This window comes from Xiphophorus maculatus, chromosome 22 (assembly GCF_002775205.1).
Source record: "Xiphophorus maculatus strain JP 163 A chromosome 22, X_maculatus-5.0-male, whole genome shotgun sequence".
Classification (NCBI taxonomy): Eukaryota; Metazoa; Chordata; class Actinopteri; order Cyprinodontiformes; family Poeciliidae; genus Xiphophorus; species Xiphophorus maculatus.
In genome coordinates, this window is record NC_036464.1 from 2,747,100 (window position 1) to 2,769,983 (window position 22,884).

Below are 22,884 nucleotides of genomic sequence, written 5' to 3' on the forward strand. Positions count from 1 at the left end.
CGCCACCGCTGTACGGCTGACGGAGGGGTCGAAGGTCACCGGACCTCCTCGGCCATCTCCCAGAAGAACTTCCAGAGGCGGCGGGACTCCTCCAGGCGGGCGCGCCGCTCCGCCGCCAGCTGGTTCAGCTCCTGGTAGCAGAACTCCATGTGCGCCACGCGGTCCCGGATGACCTGCGGGTCGCAGGGTTTGTAGCCTGGGGGAGGAAGAGGAGCGGTGAGGGAGAGGAACGGTGAGGAAGAGGAGCGGCGGGAACAGGCAGCGTACCGTCGGTGTCGCTGGCGAACTTCTGGGCGTTGCTGTTGACGTTGCGGACGCGGTCGGCCTGGATGGAGATGTCGGCCTCCACCAGAGCGTGTTTCTGCAGCAGATCCTCCACACCCAGCAGGTGCTTCCCATAGTCCTGGGACAGCAGCAGCATCTGCCGGGGTCAAAGGTCAACACAGGGCGGTCAACCAGAGGAGAGGTCATTCAGGATGATCAGAAACAAAAACGTTTTCCTGCTGAATCGTCTGAAACTGTATTTAAAAAGTGAAAATATTCTGGAAATGTTTCTGTTTTCGTCTCCAGCATCGTGAAGCTGCTGTTGTTTGGGACAGAGTCTGATTCCCAACTGGACCTGCAGCGCCACCTGCTGACCAACAGCAGCATCCTTCATCCTTCTGACCTGATGAAAACCTCAACAAGTAAAATATTCTCAAGGAATAATTATGCAAAGCATAATAACCATCTGATGGTTTTAAGATTTAAACAGATGATAAAAAAATCCTGCAGAACCTTTAGAATGTTATTTATAATATAAAACTGAGAAATTATAGTTTAATCTTCCAAACTTTCTGTATTTTCATTCTGAACCGTATTAAGATCATTAATGTTGTTTATATCAGAATTAATAAAAAAAGTTTGACACACCTGGTCTAGGTGATTATGACTCCTGAATGTCTGCAGGTAAGACGGTTCCTCTTTTATTATTTGGACTGGGCACATTAATCACCTTTACTCTGATTTACAGAGGTGTAAATATGAATTAGATCAATAGTTAAATTATATTTTTCTGATAATTTCTGTATAAAACAGGAGCTTCATAATTCTGCTCGTTCGAACAAAGATCTGCAAACGTTTTAGTGATGCGTGGGTTTACTGAACAAGACTGAACGGTTGCCTTGGCAACAGGTTTTAGTTTAGTGAAAGAAACGGATCAGAAGATGAAATCAGGTTGGAATAAAATTTATCCTGTTTACAGGCAGGAAGAGGAAACTGATCTGATGAGCCAATCACATCGTCTGATTTAACCTTTAACCTTTAACCTTTAACCCCTGAGCTCATTACGTCCGTCTGCAGATTTTTAACTTTCAGCTGTAAAACAACAGAAAATGTTAATTTCTGAGAATGTGAAAGTTTGATGTTAATCATAATTTATTCTGTAATAAAATGGAGTTTTAAATAAAAATATAAAAACAGAATTTGATTTTAGGGTTTTCATGAAAAAAAACATTGCAGATGTACAAGAACAAAACAGAGTCTATATCAAATTGAACGGTTCACCGGAAGAAGCCAAGATACTGTTCATCAGAAAAATTGAAGAGTTGGATAAATATCAGTGAAACAGGATAACCGGGTAACCATGATCAACTTTCTGAAAACCAGTGATGATAAGAAAATATACATATGAACATAGACACAGATATTGACCCCGACAACAATTTTCTTGATTATTTGAATGACAACTGCCATTACTATACTGATGAGAACTATAGCCAATGCTATAATTCGGATCAAGAAATGTCAATTATTCACTTCAATAGCCGTAGCCTTTATGCAAATTATGACAAAATAAAAGAATATTTACATCAACTAAAAAGGTCATTTAGCGTCATAGCAATAACAGAAACCTGGCTCACTTCTGAGAAGGGAGCAGATTTCCCACTGGAGGGGTATGAGTTCAATTACATTAACAGAAAGAATAAAAAAGGTGGAGGTGTTGCTTTGTACATTAAGAATGATCTAAAATATAAGATGCTAGAAAAAATGTCAGTGTCAATTGATGAAGTTATGGAATGCATTACTATTGAAATCCAATTTGAGAAGCAGAAAAATATAATGGTCAGCTGTGTACAGAGCACCGGCATCTGATACTGACATCTTTACAAATTACATGGAAACATTGTTTGCTAAGATGCATCAAAAGGTAATTTTCATCTGTGGAGACTTTAATATTGACATGTTGAATCCACATATGGTTAAAAGTACATCTAACTTTATTGATTCTATACATAGTTTAGGTTTATATCCACTAATTACTAAACCAAGTAGAATAACAACACAGAGTTCAACCCTGATTGACAATATATTTACTAATTATATGGAAAGTAAATTGAGAAGTGGACTTCTTATAAATGATATCAGTGACCATCTACCAGTGTTTGTTATACTTGAAGATGTTTGCAGAAAAATAAACAAGGTCACAAACATCACTTACAAAAGAATAATATCAGAGGACTCAATAAGAGCATTAAGAAACGATTTACAATCACAGAACTGGAAAGTGTTGTATGAAGAAAGAAATATTGATAAGGCTTTTGACATATTCACCAAAATATTTAAAGCATTTTATGATAAAAACTGTCCAATTGTAACTTGTAATTACAGGCAAAAAAACAAACATAAGCCTTGGATTACAAAAGGCATACATAATGCATGTAAGAAAAAGAATAATCTATATAAACAATTTATAAAATATAAAACGGTTGAAGCAGAACAAAAATATAAATCTTATAAAAATAAATTAACTATTATTATGAGAAAATGCAAAACAGATTATTATTCTAAAATATTAGAAAATAATAAACTAAACATTAAAGGAATTTGGAAAACTTTACATAGCTTGATAAGAAAAAATTCTTCTAATACTACTCACCCTAAATATATTATTTATAATGATAAAACCCTGAATGAAAAAGTTGGGATAGTAAATGGATTTAATGAATATTTTGTAAATGTAGGGCCTACGTTAGCAGAACAAATAAATAAATCAAACCCACTGGATGTGGATTCATCGGAAATATGTATTAAACAAAATACATCATCTATGTACCTGAAACCAGTAGACAAAATTGAAATTAAGGAAATAGTTAATCAATGCAACAAAAAAAAATCAATGGACTGGAAGGACATTAACATGTCACTTATAAAACAGATAATTGATGATGTGGCAGATCCTCTAACTTACATCTGCAACTTGTCATTCATATCTGGAACATTTCCAAATGCAATGAAAATAGCGAAGGTTATTCCTCTATTTAAATCTGGAGATAAGAATATAATTAGCAACTATAGACCAGTGTCACTTCTCTGTCAATTTTCAAAAATACTAGAAAAAGTTTTTAGTAAAAGGTTAGATAATTTCATTGAAAAGCAAAACATTCTGACTGATTGTCAGTATGGTTTTAGAGAAAAAAGATCAACTTCGATGGCACTGATGGCATTAACAGAAGAAATTATAGACAATATGGATAAAAAGAAATGTGCAATTGGTGTATTTCTGGATCTCAAAAAAGCTTTTGATACCATCAGTCATGACATGTTATTAAAAAACTGGAAAGGTATGGCATTAGAGGGGTGCCATTAAACTGGATTAGGAGCTACATTGGAGAAAGGAAACAATTTGTAGAATTAGATGGTCAGAAATCAGACGTACTCAACATAACTTGTGGAGTTCCGCAGGGATCAGTTTTGGGACCCAAATTGTTCATTTTGTATATAAATGACATAGTCAAAATATCAAATCTTATAAAATACATTATATTTGCAGATGATACAAGTATCTTCTGTACCGGAGAAAACATTCAACAACTCTCTAAAGTGATCAACACAGAAATAGAAAAATTACAGCATTGGCTCAAAAACAATAAATTATTTGTAAATTTAGATAAAACCAAATTTATGATATTCGGAAACAATAAAAAACAGGAAAATAATCCAATTAAAATATCAATTGACAGTGTTAATTTAGAAGAAGTACATGAAATAAAATTCTTGGGTGTCACATTAGATAATAAATTCAGCTGGAAACCACACATCGGACAAGTAAAATCTAAAATAGCCAAGAGTGTTGCTGTTATAAGAAGAATTAACTTCGTACTAGACTATAAAGCTTTGTTTATTCTATATAACACACTCATTGCACCACATCTGACATATTGTGTGGAAGTCTGGGGGAATACATACAAAACAAATTTACAGCCATTATACCTCTTACAAAAACAATCCATCCGAATATTACATAAAGTGGGATACTGGGAACACACAAACCAGTTATTTATTAAATCAAATATACTGAAATTCTGGGACCTGGTAATATTTAAAACTACACAATTCATGTTTAAGGTCAGACATCAAAAACTTCCACACAGTATACAGGAAATGTTTGCTGACAGAGAGGGTGGTTATTATCTAAGAGGTGAAGGATATTTTAAAAAACAACATATTAGAACAACCAGGAAGAGTTTTTGTTTATCTGTGTGTGGAGTAAATGTCTGGAATGGATTGAATGATGAGTTAAAACAAATTACAAATGTAAACCAATTTAAAAAGCTGATTAAAGCAGAGCTCATTTCAAAATATGCTGTATAAGATGTTTAATATCCAATAGGCTATAATGTAATTGATGATATAAATAGTACTTAAAATAATTTTGCATAGTTATAAATGATGAAAAAATGGAAAAATTTCTCTTTTTGATGTTATGACAGTTCATTGAAAATACATTGACAAGTAGGAAAGGGGCAGGACATTATAAGATGTATCTTCTACCTGCTCCTTTTCGAACAGAAAATTTTGCATGTCACATGGGCATAATAATTTGTTTCATATTTTATTTCTTAAGTTTGTTTCATTCCATTTTATTTTATTTTCTTTTTGATTGTTTTAAAGTCTGTTCGAAATAAATAAATAAATAAATTATTTTGTATTTAATTATAAAATTTAAGCAAATAAATTAATATTTATCTTTAAATGAGAAACAAACTGAACATTTTAGTCAAAAACGGTAAAAGAGGAAATTCTAATAATTACTAATAAAGATACATGAAGATAAAAGTGAGGAAGAGAAGTGATGAGTTTTTATTCTTATTTAAATAAGATAAACGCAGAGAAACATTTACTGCTCAGATCTTCATCCTCCAAATAATTAAAGACAAATCTGAGTTATTTCTAATAAACTTTGTGTCAGAAGAAAATAATCTTTCTACTGGAGTTTCAGTCTAAACAGCAGCAGCAGGTCAGTTTTCTCTTGTCTGGCTGCATTTCTGTATTTCAGCTGTACAACAAACAGCTTGATGGCGTCGCAAAGCTAAAGGTGAGGCGTGAGCCTCGGCGGTGAGGATGATGACGTTACCTTCATCTCGTCCATCCAGTCCATGATGTAGAGCATTTCCTGGAAAACCCTCTGCAGGCCCAGGTTGAGCTCCAACCTGTGGCGCCGGGCCTTCAGCAGCTCCAGCAGGTACTCCCACAGCCGGATCACGTTGTCCTTCCTGGCCGTGATGCGCTTGATGTCATGGTAACTCTCCGCCTCCAGCTCCCTCGCCACGGCAACCACCGCCTGAACGCGCTCCTCGTACGCCGCGATGTCCGTCTCTATGGCTTCATGCTTCTTCGTGGCCGCCTCCACGGCCTGCAGGTCGAATCCAAAGTTATCCTGCAGAGGAAGACAGCAGGAAGAGGAGATGAAGGAGGAAAGGAGAGAAAGAACAGAGGGATGATAAGAATCAGAGGAAAAACAAAAAATGAAGGAGAAAAATCTGAATTAACAAGTAAAACGTCCTCATATCATTCTGGATTATGAATAACTGAGTTGACATGTCCAGGTGACTCCAGGTGACTCCAGGTGAGTTCAGGTGAGTGGTACCTGTGAGACCAGCCTCTGGTTCTCGCTCAGCCACGTCTCCCTCATGGCAGCCTTGCGGTCGAAGCGGCGGGCCAGCTGCTCCAGCTTCTCCTGGCGGATCAGCTCCGTCCTCAGGGCCAGCTCCCGCTCATGCTCCGCCTTCTCCAGACGCTCCCAGGCCTGAAACAAAGGCACCCGGGTCAGAGCAGGGATGGCGACCCCGGGTCGGAGCGGGAACGCCGTTCGCCCCCTGATGTCACGCTACAGGTACCTTGTTGATGTCGGAGATGAGCTTTCCTTCGCGTGGCGTGAAAACTTTCTGGTTGTTGGCTCTCATCTTACTCTGGATGGTGAAGAGCAGAACCTCCAGGTTCCCCTTCTCTGTGAACCTGAACACACATTTCATGTTTTACTAAAGATCCACAGCTGCATCTCGTTTTATAACTTATTAAAATGTAAAAACATGGAATCAAAAGGTTTCCCCTGAAGCCAGCTGAGCTCAGCGACAGCGGCGCTGCGTCAGACCTGATTCTGAGTTAAACATGTTTAAAGTTGACAGGAAAGTTTGAAACATCTGTTATTAACAAATCCTAAACACCAACTATAAAGTTATTAAAAACAACAAGTATATAAACAAATAACACTTAGCCTGGCAGAGTGCTTTTAAAGTCTGGTGACCCGCCAGGCTGATAATACAGAGTGAATATTATACTGATGGTATATAAATTATACAACATATTATAAACAAATGATTCCCACTGTCCTGCATTGCAGAATATTACACATGAATATTTAATATGTTTATATAACAAAATAATATGATTTATTTGGGAAAATGTATTAATTATGTAAAGATATATTAGCAATATTTGGTAGAATATATTTAAAACATAAGGAAATGTATATATGTTGTAGCACATAAATTATATAACACCCGTTATGGTTTTTATTGAAATACATTTTTAATATTTATCAATACATAAACATATTGGAAAGCATCAGCAGTAAATGTGTGGGATCAGATGGTTTGATGTGTGTTGTGATATTTTCCGTTAAGCTGCTGTATGTTTGGGTGTTAGCTGCTGCTGCCGGCGGCGGCGGCAGGTTGCACTGACTTGGGCGGTTTCTCCACGGTGCGGTACGTGTTGAAGGCCTGCAGCTGCTGCTGGACGCCCACCAGCGAGTTGGCGAACTTCCTGTTGTTGAGGATGATGATGGTCTGTTCGATCCACTCCAGCAGGTCCGACGCCAGAGACTCGTACTTCTCGATCATCTTCTCCGTCTCGATGGCGTTGTCCAGAACCTGCGAGGCGAGGCGAAGGGAAAAACGCTCCGTCAACGAGAGGCGATGAAGAGAGAGCAAAAATCAACGATTCTGTTTTACTTTAACAAAAATCTGGATGTTTTCCTACTAAAAATAACTTTACTTGCTAAACTTTAATAAATCATTTGCAGGCAGCAGCTAAAGCAGGGGTGTCCAAAGTGTGGCCCGGGGGCCGTTTGTGGCCCTCAAAGTGATTCTGTTTGGCCCTCAATCATAAAAATGGCACAAATATGATTTTACTTTAGGTTGGAGATTTATGCAAAAAATAATTACATTTTCAAAAATGAATTCAAATCCTCTTTTTGTCATCAAGGTTCTTTATGTTTGCTTCAAGCTCACAGTAATTAGAAATAAACGTTAGTTTTGAAACATTGCTGCCAGTTTCTTTACATCAAGGTGAAGCTGCCAGATTTTATGTTTCAGGTTACAAAGATTCACAGAATAAAGTCTGGAGACTTCATTTGAAATGTTACAGTAAAAAGGAGATTCAACACAAAAACCAGCTGAATCTGAACTTTGTGACGTTTTTTAAAGTTCATCCTCAGGTTTTCTTCTTCTGCAGCAGATTTCAGACTTCGACCAATCAGCTGCAGAGCTGGGATCTGACCAATCAGAGGACGCCAAGCCTGACTGGGGCTGCTGGGATAAATCTGGGTCAGAACCAGCAACGGTTCAGAACCAGCGACGGGTCAGAACCAGCGACGGGCCAGAACCAGCGACGGGCCAGAACAAGCTCACCTTGCCGATCCTCTTGCCCTCCACCTTCAGCGCCTTCATCTTGGAGAAGTAGTGGTAATAGGTGACGACGTAGGTGATGATGGATTTTTCATCAGGATGTTCAACGCTGATGTCTGCAGAGGAGAGCAACGCCGTTAACTCACTGTGTGTGTTAGTGTGTGTGTGTGGGGGTGTTAATGTGTGTGTTAGTGTGTGTGTGGGGGGGTGTTAATGTGTGTGTTAGTGTGTGTGTGTGGGGGTGTTAATGTGCGTGTGTTGACCTTCCGGGTCCAGCAGCTTGGTGAGCCCCAGGTGTTGCTCTGCCAGGTTGAAGGCGTTCTGCAGGTTGTAGTGAGCGTTGGACTTCTTCAGCTTATCAAAGTCGATCAGATCAGGTCTGAAAACGACAAGAAAACCCTTCAAAATAAAACACCGCCCTTCAAAATAAACAATGTGTGATCTTTAACAGGCCTGATGGAAACACTGGAGGTCAAAGGTTAATAGTAGTGGATGTAATCTTGTTAATATTTAACAACGAACAAACAGAAGAGTTATGAAGTTTAATACTGCGGTCTTCAACATGGGGGTCGTGGCCCCGACTAGGGCCAGCAGGTTTCCTCTTAATTAGACACTTTGTGTGTATTTTTTTAAAACACAAAGTTGTGTCTTCAAACAAACATCAACGCGAATCCATCGTGTGACAAACTGATAAAATGAGGCAGAGAAACATTTAGAGAGCAAAAATCTGTTCATGGTCAAAATTCAACATTTTATGTTTGTTTCTGACATCATTAAATATTATAAACTAAAGTTGTGGTACCTGTGTTTGTGGATGAGGGCGTTGAAGGCCATCCCGTCTCTCCAGCTGGTGGTGAAGTTGTGGATGTTGACGTTTGGATACCTGAGCAGGAAGTCAGAAGATCAGCGATGAATGAGCAGAGACTGATTCTGGAAACATTAAAACATTAAAACAACAATAATAATAATAATAACAATAATAAACTTTAAAATGACAGTCTGATTAAAAAGTCTGATTCATGTTTCATTTTCATCCATTTCTGAACAACAATAGAAAAATGTCCAATCAGCCTGAATCTGAGTCGTTTCTGTTCTCTATGAACTAAACAGACACAGCAGAGAAAATATTTTTTATTCTTTAGTTAAAACTATTTTATGCCAGCCTGTAAGCCCTGAGTAGGTTTCAGGGTCAGAGGTCATCAGGTGTTGTGTACCGACCCTGCAGTCTTCATCTGGCACCAGAGCAGCAGAGCGTCTTTAGCCGACTTCTTCTCCTTGTTGTCCTCCGTCTCCACACTGATGTCCTGGATCTGAGACACACACAAGGTCAGAGGTCAAAATTGGGTCAACAGAACCAAACAGAACCAAAGTGGACCGAGCAGAACAGAAACCTCAACATTTTCTCCAATCCTTGTTCCAAATGTCTAATTTCCACTTAAATCCTTAAATCTAAAGACGGAAAAGGAGCTAAAATCAGAGCTGCAGTTTTTCTATAAAACACTCCACTGCTGAAGGAAAGCCTGGTGATGCGGCTGGTTACATTGGAGCATCCAACACAACACAGCCAGGCTCAATACACGCGTTTCATTCCTCCATATTATATTTAATTTATGCATTAATATGACTAAACTTGTTCTTTGGGTTCAGTGGAAATTTCATTCCAGCAGCTGCTTTAGACGTTTATTTAGAGAGACGGATCTGTTATTGGTTCCATTGATTATCTAAAACCTTCCTGATCAATCAGGTTTCCTGAAGGTCTGACTGGTTTCTCCTTTAGAGTCTGAAAATGACCGAAACTGAGATAAAAATCAAAGAAGCTGACCTCTGACCTGTTAGCTACAGTAACGGGAACAGCAGTTAGCTGGTAGCTACAGTAACGGGAACAGCAGTTAGCTGGTAGCTACAGTAACGGGAACAGCAGTTAGCTGGTAGCTACAGTAACGGGAACAGCAGTTAGCTGGCAGCTACAGTAACGGGAACAGCAGTTAGCTGGTAGCTACAGTAACGGGAACAGCAGTTAGCTGTTAGATACAGTAACGGGAACAGCAGTTAGCTGCTAGCTACAGTAACGGGAACAGCAGTTAGCTGCTAGCTACAGTAACGGGAACAGCAGTTAGCTGGTAGCTACAGTAACGGGAACAGCAGTTAGCTGCTAGCTACAGTAACGGGAACAGCAGTTAGCTGCTAAATCTATAAAATGACCAAACATTCTGACAGGCAGATTTCTGGTTTTTAGCTAATTTATGAACAATAATCTCGTTATAATCTGAGGTAACTCTCTGTGAGGTTCTAGCAGGAACTGTCTGACCTTCATAGATGGACGTCCCTCAGCTGGACCACCAGAACCCGACCCAGATATCTCTGACCGCAGCAGCTAAAACGCAGAGCGGTTCGTCCGGCCGGCTCCGTTTCAGCCTGATTCTTCTGGCAGGATGGATTTAATCCTCACAGCTTATCAAAGATAAATCCTGTCCGCCCATTTCAGCTGTGATGACGTCATAAACACCAGCAGCAGCGGCGGCGGTTCTGACCCGTTTTAAGCTCACCTGGAAGCGCAGGATGATGGTCCAGATGAGGCCCAGCGTGAGGCGGTGGTTTCCGTCCACGATGTCGTGGGAGCCCATGTTCTCCAGGTGAACCCGCTGCTCCTTAAGGAACTGCAGAGCCTTGTCCACGTTCTCCAGGCAGTGGATCCGCATGCGGCCCTTGGTGGGTTTGGGCTGGATGCAAACAAACCCACAGAGCAGAACCGGTTACATTACACACCCTGAAACTTCTGGGCTTCCTCATGTGGAAACGTCAGAGGAGCAGCAGCTGCAGACACAGCTGGCCGACTTCACTGCTGACATGTTGATCTGAGAACAGAAACGGTTCCTGAATCAGCCTGGAGCTGCTGCTGTTAGCCAAGCAACACCTGCTACATCGAGGCTAGCAGCAGCCTCCACTGGTCTGTGTTCGGTTTCCATGGTAACCAGGCAACGCTAACTAAAAAGGTAGGTCTGCTAATGCTAAAGCACTTGTCATAAACTAAAGCTAGTTTATAATAGCTAAAGCGTTAACAGCGTAGTATTTAGTGGAAGCTAATGCTAATGCGCTAACAGGAGGCTCTGAAAACAGTAAATAAAAGTTAATGTTTGCATGTATTAGTTTAATGAACAGCTGGCTGTTTGTTCAGGGTTGCATGGTTTTTAATGCGTAGCTGGTTGTTGCTAAGCGCTGCATAAATAAACCAATAAACCTTTAAGGTATTTAACAAATATAAAAATATAACATCTTAAAATATGAACAACCTCACATTTCTCAGAGAAACATTCAAATGTTTATTATTTAAATGATTAATTTTTCTCATTGATGGGATTTCTGCTGCTCCACCACATGGTGGCGCTGTCGCCTTCATACATGTTAATGACATTTAGATTCCTCTTCGCCTTCATCATGCGAGCAGAGGAGCCTCCCAGTATGTGAACTGGTGGAAGTCCAGATTCCCCAGCAGGCTGGCTGTCAGACTCTTCCTCCTCATCCTCCTCTTCCTCCAGCGGCGTTTCCTGCGGCTCTTTCACGGCGCTGACAGCCTCCATGCTGCTGCAGCCGCTTCACACAGCTTCCCTTTATTCGCCGTCCGTTTCGCCTCCACTGGGATCCATGAGGCTCTGCAGGCTGAGGGACCGGAGCCCTGCTGGTTCCTCTGTGTGTGTGTGTGTGTGTGTGTGTGTGTGTGTGTGTGTGTGTGTGTGTGTGTGTGTGTGTGTGTGTGTGTGTGTGTGTGATGGGAAAACAGCAGGCCTGAAGTAGGCTTGTATTCCTGTTTCCATGGTAACAGAACAACAATCCATTTCTCAGAGCAGAAATGTGATAGAATGCGTTTCCACGGAGGCCCTGAAGCCACACACTGATATGAAAAGTGCTGAGTCACTGGTTGCTATGGCGACTCCCTCCTTCATTTCAGGAACAGATGGGAGGGTGAGCCCACAGCATCACTACTCACCAGACAGGAATTCAAACCTCAAACAAACAGCGACAGAATCAGTGGAACAACTGGGATCCAACAGATCCTGATCCAGATCCTGATCCAGATCAGGGTTAGGGTTCTGATCCAGATCAGGATCTGGATCCAGTCTGTGTTCAACACCCTGATGATTAAAAACTGTAAACTGGATAGTCTAGTTTCTCTTTAAGATATATAATCTGATCCATCCCTCACTCACTCACTCACTCTGGGCGAGAGGCGGGGTCACCTGGACAGGTCACCAGTCTGTCGCTGTTAATCCAGTCGCTCTGATTCGTTCTGTTCGTTAGTAAGGAGTGTGTTACTTTACAGGCTGTTGCTAGGTAACCAACAACTGAGTTTATAAATGCCGCCATCCTAGCTTAGCGATAGCCTTTCCTCTGCCTACATCTCCCAGAATGCTGTGCGGTTCTGGATCAGTTCAGTGAGTTATTGAATATCCTATCAGATTTATCACCTACTGATATTGATCATGTGTCTGTCATTATATATATTATCAATTTATTGAGTTCTGTGTATTTGTTGGTCCGGATGAACGGAACCAGTAACTGTGATGGTTTGTGTTAATGGTCCAAACCCACCAGCCTCTCTCCAGACAGAACCTCCAGCAGCTTGATGAGCATCCGGCCGTCCCTCAGGTCCATGTACAGGTCCGTGATCCGACACGACACCCTGGACAGGTGGGAGTTCACCCACTTAGTGAAGGTCTTCTTCTGCACTGCTTCACGCTCATCTGGACAGACAGAGGTCAGAACCAAACGGGTCAGAACCAAACGGGTCAGAATCAGAGGTTAGAACCTAACGGGTTAGAACCAAACGGGTCACATCCTAATGGGTCAGAACCAAACGGGTCAGAACTTAATGGATCAGAACCAGATGGTTCAGATGGGAGCGTCAGAGCGGATGTTGTTTATGTGTGCGGACTCACTGCATCCCCACATTGTTCCTGTATGTTTGGCTTCCTGAGAATAAATCTAAACTGGAAACATCCTCAGAAGAAGAGCAGCCTGATAGTTTACACCTGCTGCTGCGTTTACTCCTCAAAAGCTGCTGCTTATCGTCCCCATCTCTCTCACACACACACACACACACACCCACACACACACACACACACACACACGTCGGATCTAATCTCATCCGGCAGCAGGCGGCTGTTTATGCGAGAGGATGCTGGATCCCAGCTCAGACTTCCTTCTGGCTTTTCTGGGATTCTCTCTCACATTTATTTATTTCAGGGCTCAGATGGAGCAGCATCTCCTCTCTCAACCTCTCAAGGAAACTAAAACCTTGATGTTCCTGAAGTGAAGATGTGTGGGAGCAGGGTGTAGCAGGGTGTAGCAGCCTCCACCCGGCTGCACCTCACTGCTTCCTGAAACACCAGCAGCTGCTCCGCCGGCTTGTCGGGTTAGACTCCGACACGCCGGCCTGAAAATCTCCTTCAGGAGACGAGGAACCAGACAAAACGCCACCAGAGACTGGAGATGGAAAGTAGGAGATTTGTCATCCATCAGGCTGCAAGCTGAACTTTGACCTCATATCTGCTGAAACCTGGTTTCACTTTTAGAGAGAGCAAAGTACTGAGATAGATGAGCAATTCAACTCCAGATAAACAATATTCACAAGAACAAATGTGATAAGAAACTTTACACACTGATGTTCTGATAAGAGTCTGATGTTTACACAGGAACCACGTTCATAAAGACGCATTTAGTACATGGAAGCTAGTTAGCTTAGCAACTAAACATAACGACTGTGGAAAATTCATTCATCCTCAGAAACAGTCAATATATTCTACACTCATATGCTAAAAACAATCTGAGCTGATATTAGTAACATAAGATAAATTATTATAAAATAATTTCCCTCAGATAGGGAAACTAAGAAAACCTCATTCAGTCTAAACTAAATTATTACGACTTAATATCAGATAGACTTAGCTAATTTAAGCTAAGCTAACATAAAAAAACTATGCTAACACAAAACAAAGTTAATTTACAAAACTGAGCCAATGTAGCCTGTTTGGATAAATGAGCTACGATAAGTTCAGTAAAGCTAAGCTAAACCAAGCTAAGAGACACAAAGAGAGGCTAAGCTAATATTAGCTAAGCTAGCGGTATGTTTGTGGGTCTTTCTGTTCAGACCAGTTGGGAGTATAAATAGATCATCCTGGAGTGTGAAACGTTTTTATCTGTGAAATCTGAATTTAACTCAGTGAATCAATGCAGAGTTATGGAAATTATTCCCACATGACATCAGAATAATTCAATTTCTGGGTAACTGTGTTCAATTTATCATGTTATTACTCGTGTACTGACTGTTAACCAACTCTGGTGTCCCAGGCGGTTTTCTCCCAGAATGCCCTGCGTTTGACCTGCAGGAGAGGCTGGAGCGAGACGTGCTCACAGCTGATAAGAACATCTGATTCCTCCACAAACACTCATTCACGGCCGCAGTGAGTTACTGTGCAACGCAACAATGGCTGCAGTGTCGAGCCAATAAACTGTGGAGGTTCTGGTACCGACCCGGAGCTGCTGGGAGGAAATGGACCAGACGCCGCGGGGTCTGTGATTGGCTAGATATGAACAGGAAGCAGAACCATGGAGGCTTTAGCAGCTCGACCCACAGAAACAGAACCGGTTCTGGCTCAGAGAGAAAAGGGTCTAATCAAAGGAAAATAGAGTTCAGGCCCAAAGCAAACCGCTTAGCATGTAGCATGTAGCTTCTGGCTGCTTAAATATGCAGGAAAACACTCAGCCTGGCAGAAACAGACAGTTTCCTCCTGAATCCAAAGACATGAGCTTCCTGTGCAGCACAAACCGGCTGATAAACAATTCTCGTTTCTTCAAAACGACGAGGAAAAAACATCATGAGTTCAGGAAACAAAGTTCGCCTCCAGCACAGAGACATCCACAGCGACCTGGAAGTTTATCTTCTGTTGTGATACGGATCAAAAATGATTCAGAAAACATCAATGTTGGTCTTGAAAACCATTCCTATCTGAAATAATCCTGATTATTATCAGTGAACTGCACACAGATTATTCATTTAACCATATTTCAAGTTCCACGCCGGCAAAATAAAAGTACTCATCCTGATGCTCACATTAACGGACATTCACTGCGACAACAATAAATCAAATTCTAATGAGAATTTTTCATGGTAAATTATAAAATACACAATAAATACCAACTGCTAAAGAGATGCAGAAATAACTAAAATATAGTTGAGGATTGGTCAGAGTTATTAGACAACCATCATCTGAGAGGAAGAAAAGACTGAAAGAAAACCTAAAAGATCATTTAGTGAGACATCAGCTCCATGTTTACCAGCGAAAAATTTTGACACATTATGAGAGAAACGGTCTGGAAGCTGCAGCCGTTAGAAAACCAGAGATCAGAGAAAATAACTGGAGAAAAAACTTCAGCTGGTGGTCCAGATCGACCCGCTGCTTCAGAACCAGGCGGTCAATCAGTTCACTTCCAACACTTTTAACCTTCAACAGATTCAGATACTTTCTGCTAATGGTTTTTAACAACTTCATGATACAGAAATTATTATTAAACTTCTGCAGTCAGCAGAAACAGTCAGTTCTGACTGAATCAGTCAGCCAATAATATTTACTGATGACACAAATAGCCATAAACTCCCTGTGGAAACAGTTATTAGTTATTAACAAACTGTTTATAGATGAAAATATTTCTATAAACTATTTATTGGCCGTCTATAAGGGAGCCTGATTTAAAGTGATACAGTTATAGTTAAATAAAACTCATGAAATCATGAAAACATTTTAGTTAAGTGGAATAAATAAAAACCATAATTAATGGGGGAAAAACAGAACTGTATTATGTAAATTAATTTATAGATATAATATCCTTTCTTTTTAAATCAATTTATTTGCCTTTTGAACTGATGTGAAACTAATGTTTTTCTCCACACCAGCAGTTTACATCAGCTGCTCCTGGCGGCTACGCTACGCTAGCCCACAAAATGGCCGACAGCTGGAGTCAGGTGGTTATTCAATAATAACTGGATACATCTTATGAAAATTGTATTTTCTTTATTACCTAATCTATGTATTAATAATCACAATACTTTGGTTAATTTAGTATGAAAAACTAAAACTGGAACCAATAGTTAATATTTCACTAATAGTAACTAATAAAAACTAGCAAACTAAAACCCAGAATGGTCAGAACCCTGGGTCAGCACCAGAACCATGAACCCAAACCGAGCAGCCAACTGGGTTGACCTTCCAGGGAACAGTGGGGTCCATCAGTGGGACCCATCAGTGGAGTGGATTCCTCCTCGGCAACAGAGAGGAAAACACATTTATTAGATGTTATGCTTATCTGTATCTTCATGCTCCAGCTCCGTTTCTGCACAGATGATTCTGTTCCCACTGTGTGTGTGTGTGTGTGTGTGTGTGTGTGTGTGTGTGTGTGTGTGTGTGTGTGTGTGTGTGTGCGTGTGAGTGTGTGTGTGTGTTTCCCCTTTCTGTGCTGAGAAAGAAACAGATGCCTGTCCCAGCAGGAAACCATGTTTACATTCACTCAGAAATACAGAAAGCTGCTCAGATCCGCCATGTTTGGAGACGTTTTCCTGAGGAGATGAGGTTAGAGTTATCGTATCGTATCGTATCGTATCGTTACAATATTCTCATCACAATAAGAATTTTGGTTCATCATTGGCTCAGTAAATTTGAATTTATAATGTTCAATAAAAGACAGAAGTCATTTTCATTTTGGGTCATATCAGGATCACAAACGTCCTTAAAGGGCCAGCTCTGATAAAACCCATAAATTGTAAAGGCGACCTTTGACCTTTTATCCACAGATTTCTCTCCAAGCTAATTTTTATTTTTACGCAGCAAAACCTTAAAATGCTGTTGCACAAGTTACTCAACACGTTGCTAGGCAACCACAAAGAACTCAACACGTTGCTAGGCAACCAAAGAGTGAGTGAGCTGATGCTACACAGCTGGCTAAGCTAGCAGTGAGAGGTTGAGCGGATAAAGCCTTTCCTCTGCCTATATCTCCCAGAATGCTGTGCAGTTCTGGGCCAGAGTTCAGTGAGTTATTGAACATATTATCTATTGATACTGATCAGGTGTCGTGTGTGATATATATAGTTATTGATTTATTGCCCAGCCCTGTTTGATAAAGTAAAATCAAACAGCTGTAAAACAGAAAGTTTTATTTTCTTCAGGCCTTCAGTCTGACACGTTTCCAGTAAATAAAGAAATCTGTTTCATATGAGGAATGGCTTTAAGGTCAGTGTTTATGGTGCTGTGATTGCTGCATGCAGTCACAGTAATAAAAACTTGTATATCTTAATTTAATCGTTATCAGAATATTTCCACACAGGGTGATAAAACTGTCAGTCGTATCAGGATGATTCAGGGTTCGACTGCAGCAGAACCCGAACCCAGCAGGTCCAGCTTCCTGTTCTGGAGTTCTGCTGAGTCCAATGGAGGGATCGATCAGCAACACACACACACACACACACACACACACAGAGCTGACCTTAACCTGAGCCGGGCAGCAGAGTGGGCGGGGCCCAGCGAGGACAACGGAGCCGGATCATGTGAGGAACGCCGGCGCTCCGGTCACGGAGTGAAAGTTTCTCCCATAAATCAGTCGGCAACAATCCCAGGAATCAGGATGGAGACATGAGGAATTCATACCACAGATTACACAGTTACCCTCTGACACGACCGGAGCCGGGCCCGACCGGGTCAGAACCGAGGCCGAACCTCAGCTGACCACAGCCGCCCGACAGGAAGCAGCAGAACAGGATGGACAGGAGGACCACTGGAAATTAAACAATACAGAACCAGTCTCCAGTAACAATTTCTGGAAACCAACAGAACCAGAACCCATCCATCAGGGTTCTGAACAGAACCTCAGGTAGAGGTCAGCGAATCAGATCGCTCCATCTATCAACGAGCTGATGCAGATTCAGCCTGACAGACGAAGTTCAGGGCAGAAAAACTCGCCTGGCAGCAGCAGGAGGCTCAGCGTTCACCGAGACCCAGCATGAAAGATGACTCTACAACTGGGTGTGTGTGTGTGAGTAGGGGTGTGTGTGTGTGTGTGTGTGTGTGTGTGTGTGTGTGTGTGTGTGTGTGTGTGTGTGTGTGTGTGTGTGTGTGTGTGTGTGTTTTGGGGGATTTCCTGGAATAAAGGTTGTGGTTCTACTTTTTCTGCATCAGTAACAGTGAAGCTGCAGTTTGAGTCGACATGTGGAGGCAAGAAAACGAGCTGGAACTGATCCGACTGGGAGAAACAAACTGGACTGGAACTGGTATACAACTGGACTAGACGGGATAAAACCTGAACTGGACCCGGACTCTGTTCTGGTCTTCTTTAATATGAATATCAGATAAATGCTCAGCAGGCCTTTCCTGCTCCTTCTCAACTGATGAATGTCTATAAACCTGCAGACTTCACTGCTGCTGCCTGACTGACTTTAACGATTCATTAAAATGTTTAACACAACAAGCGACTAGAGAAACTAGAAAAAGAAGAAAAATAATTGTGAGAAATTGTTTGTAAATATGACATTATTGGGTTATTCAGGCTGCCATAAGAGAAAAAAATTTAATTAGTTTTTTTAATGTCATATTTTCACCATGTTGATAATGAATTTTATTTAAAAAGGGACAAATCAAACATAAATGTCACAATTTATTCACTACCAGATTACAGCGAATGCTAATTCACATCTGCAGTATAAATGAATGTTCAGTTATAATTATTAGTTTAGAACTAAATATTTAGCTTGATAGGTAGTTTGATCCTAAATATTTAGTTTACAAACTAAATATGCCGTTTGTATTTAAAGATGGTTAGCTAGCTGAATATGTTGTTAGCAAGCTAAATGTTTAGCTTGGAGCTAAATGCTTAGCTTGGGGTTAAATGCTTAGCTTGGAGCTAAATGCTTAGCTTGCTAGCAACATATTTTATATATTTAGCTAACACATTTTTTGTTATTACAAGCTAAATAACCCAAATTATTCTTGTTAATTTTCAACTGTGTACCTTTATTGACCCATATCCCATAAAGATAAACAGGTAAAGACCATGAATGAATGAATGAATGAATGAATGAATGAATGAATGAATGAATGAATGAATGAATGAAGTAGTTCCAGCTGAGATGCTGTTAAACTCAGTATAATGTCGTTACTGTCTGGTCATGATGCTCCATGTTTAGCAGATTTATCGCAACGCCGTCGTGTAAAGGTTCAGATTTTTCTGGATGGGAACCAGAAACGGTTGCAGCATGATGAAGGTGAGGAGGAGGAGGAGGAGGAGGAGGAGGAGGAGGAGGAGGAGGAGGAGGAGGAGGAGGAGGAGGAGGAGGAGGAACATCTGGTTCCACTGAGGCAGAGAGACAGAGCGGCCTGTGTCTGAGCCGATCACATGACGTTAGCCTGACGGTCATGTGACCCAATCAAAACATTCAGCATTCCTGTTGTCCCACTGAGGCAACGGGAAGTCTGCACTGGGAAACAGAACCTGGATGATCAGGGAGGAGAGGTCCATCAGAACCTCAGTCAGAACCAGAGTTCTGATTCTACACGTCCAGGAGTCAGAGACAACCAGCCAATCACAGCCCTCCACACTGAGCCTGCCAGCCAATCAGAGGGCCTGTAGCAGCAGTAGAGTCTGGGTGAATGGGCCGAGCCTCTGGTCTGTTCACATGCTGGGCCCACATGGACCAGAACCAGCTGCCAGTAACCGGGCCATGGAGCGGGCTTAGAAATCAGAACTGGGTCAGGAGAGGAGACTGGACCTCGACTCAGCAGCTGTGGTTCTCTTAGCTGTTGGAACCGGTTCTGGCTGGGTTTAAAGGGCCAGTGTCGTGTTTTCCAGGCACATAGAGCAGTTTTATAAATGAATCAAGTGAATCTCTTGACTTCAGTTATTATAAAAATGCCATAAATATCAATTATAACTTTTTAATTATAACTTTGTAATTTAGCACCTAGAAATTGGGCCTCTGTCTCTTTAAGAACATCTTATCATGGCTCCTCTATTAACCCTTTAATGTTTCCACCAGCAGCAGCTCCTTTAATTAGCTCAGCAGTTCCAGCAGATGTTTGCTAATTGCTGCTGGCTTGTCTGAAGGAGCTGCACCTCGAAGGCGGAGCTAGGTCCATCCAGGCGTTTTTTACAGCGGAATGGTTGCCATGGAGACTAAAAACCTTCCCAAACATTCATGGACGACTCAAAGCAACACTCTGGGACTGTTTGAGAAAAACGATGGAAAGATCCCAAAGGTTTTATACAGCACTGGCCCTTTAAAGGCACAGGGGTCAAAGTTCATCCAGAACAACCAGAACATCATCAGACTGGACGGGTCGGCCCAGTTCTGATAGGACCTGAGCCCATCCCACGCAGTTAGCTTCGCTCCCACGAAGATGATCTCACCTGGTCCAATAAAGCAGAGCCACACAGGCGGACTTTGGACCCGGATAAGAACCGGGCCAGAGCGGTCCAAAGTCTTGAGGTCCAGTTTTATGGAGAGTTCAGGATAACAGAGTTCTGGAGAAATTAAACGACACCCCCTCACTTTCCTCCTCCAAGCAGCAAAACCGGGTCTGTTGGACTGCTCTAGTTCTGGTTCTGGAGCGGGTCATTACAGATAACAGAGCACATTCCTTCAGAACCACACATCGGACCGACACACCTCCACTGGAACAACACACACCCTGTTTACACAGGGAGGGCCAGGAGGTGATGGACCGGGTCACTGCAGTCAGAACAGAACCAGATTAACAAAACCAGGCTGACATCAGAGAACTTAAACTTGTTTCCAGTAACAGGAACCAGAGGTTTTTCCCAGTAAACCCAGTAGAAATGTGCTGTGGCATATTTGTTCAGAGGAGGTCTCACTCTGATCTTTATTTCCTGCTTCAGGAGGTTTTCAGGTGAACCAATGCAAAGTTCCAAGCCTGAACCAGAACCCAACCAAACCCAGACCAAACCCAACCATCTGCATCAGCTGAGGAAGAGGAGGAACTGCTGCAGTCATGAGGAAAACGAATCCAACTGGGTCAGAACCGGTTCTGGAACCAGCAGCAGATTATCTTCAGCTCTCAGTTCATCATGGAACTGGACTCATCTGAGCTCAGTGCCATCAAAGAGGCTTTTCATGCAGCAAATCACTCACACACACCCCCCCCCACACACACACACTCACACCCCCCCCCCCCCCCCCCCCACACACACACACATCCACCCCCCCACCCCCCCCACACACACACACACACTCACACCCCCCACACACACACACACACATCCACCCCCCCACCCCCCCCCCACACACACACACATCCACCCCCCCACCCCCCCCACACACACACACACACACACCGCATTTCCTACTCAAACTTAAACATCTTCTCAGCCAACATTAAGCCGATTCTGCAGCTTTGGAACCGGTACCGCTCCGGTACCACCTTCATCACCTCATCATCCTCAGGAATCACTCCTGGGATCAGATGGGACAGATTCCCAGAGGTTCTGGACGGTTCTGGATGGAGCGACTGCCTCAACGACCCACTGAGGTTCAGACAGGAAGCTGCTTCCCGTCCCATCGGAACCAGAACCCAGACAGCAGAGCAGCAGTGATACCACTGGGTGGTTACAGTGAGCTTCGGGTCCATTCAGGTCCGGTTCTGTTCTCTGTGCTGCCGTTAATATTTCAGCAGAGAATCCGACTCCAGAAACCCGGCCGGGCTTTGTGTGAACCCGATCGGGACGCGGCAGCTTTTAATCCCACTAAGAGGACGGGTGGAGGGACGGGGACCGGAGGGGACGGCGGGGGGGGGGGACGGGGACGGCGGGACAGCACGTGTGTGTGTGGGGGGGGGGGCAGACGGTCTGCGGAGCCTCATGAAACATTGACGAAGACGACGAGACGCTGAAGCTCTCAGAGGAACAAAGACCAGGAGGGAGGGGCTGATCTGGTACCCCCCCCCCCCCCCCCCCCCCATGGGTTGGGGGTGGGTGGGAGGGGGGCTGAGGAAACACACAGGAGGCTGCTGATTGGCTGGATCAGGACAGAGCAGCAGGAGGAAGAGGGAGAGCAGAGTGAGGAAGATGATGTTTTAACCCTTCAGTTTGAATCAAACAAAAACAAACTAGAACTTCAAAATAAAAGCCACCCTTTTATTTTAAATGTTTATAATCGTCCTTATTCATGTGATCATCAATAATTCATGTTTATTGTGTGCAGGAGCAGGTTTAATATTTTATGCCTTTTATTCTCTGCTCTGTTGTTGAGCAGCGCCGTGTCAAACTTCTGCTTTTAAACATCTTTAGGAATAAATCCATGTGGAACCTGCAGTGGGGGTTTCTGGGTAACGTAGTCCCTATGGAGTGTGACTGACTCATTAACCTGCTCACTTCTCTACTGGTTTCTGTTGAATCAGAGGAAATTCTGCTGTCCTGGTCGGTTCTGACCGGCTGAGCAGAACCAGAACCGTCTCCCCCGGGTCGGGTCAGCAGCTCAGCCAATCACAGCCCTGCCTCTCTCACCACTTTATGTCTGACGGCCGATCGATGCTCTTCATTAGAGGAAGTTCTTACAGAGCAATAAGCAGCGCCTGCTGCTGCGCCATCAGCCTGCTGGGAATTCAGCCGGCAACCTCTGGGCTCATGGGCAGGGGAGAGTTTATGAGCTGCAGCTGGGGAGATGCAGCTGGACTGCAGCAGCTTCAGAAATCGGTTCAGGAATCGGTTCAGGAATCGGGTCAGGAATCAGTTCAGGAATCGGGTCAGGAATCGGTTCAGGAATCGGTTCAGGAACCGGTTCAGGAATCGGGTCAGGAATCGGGTCAGGAATCCTTCAGCTTTTATCCGTTTACAGCCAGACGACGAGCAGGACGTCCCACACATCCAAAACTTCCTGAATTTCAGC

The 22,884-nt window shown here is 42.6% G+C and overlaps 1 protein-coding gene across 3 annotated transcripts in view; it reads right to left on the reverse strand.

Annotated features, from left to right (window-relative positions):
• LOC102219180 (spectrin beta chain, non-erythrocytic 1-like) overlaps positions 1-22,884 on the reverse strand; it is an 80,983-nt gene that overhangs the window by 25,560 nt on the left and 32,539 nt on the right. For all 3 annotated transcript variants that reach the window (XM_023327496.1, XM_023327497.1, XM_023327498.1), the window contains 12 exons: positions 12,534-12,685; positions 10,493-10,666; positions 9,165-9,256; positions 8,749-8,829; positions 8,210-8,325; positions 7,950-8,062; positions 7,003-7,190; positions 6,159-6,276; positions 5,909-6,067; positions 5,396-5,698; positions 268-421; positions 45-196 (listed from right to left, as the gene is read on the reverse strand). In XM_023327496.1, coding sequence (XP_023183264.1) covers positions 45-196; positions 268-421; positions 5,396-5,698; positions 5,909-6,067; positions 6,159-6,276; positions 7,003-7,190; positions 7,950-8,062; positions 8,210-8,325; positions 8,749-8,829; positions 9,165-9,256; positions 10,493-10,666; positions 12,534-12,685 — 1,802 coding nt within the window. The remainder of the gene's footprint in view (positions 1-44; positions 197-267; positions 422-5,395; positions 5,699-5,908; positions 6,068-6,158; positions 6,277-7,002; positions 7,191-7,949; positions 8,063-8,209; positions 8,326-8,748; positions 8,830-9,164; positions 9,257-10,492; positions 10,667-12,533; positions 12,686-22,884) is intronic.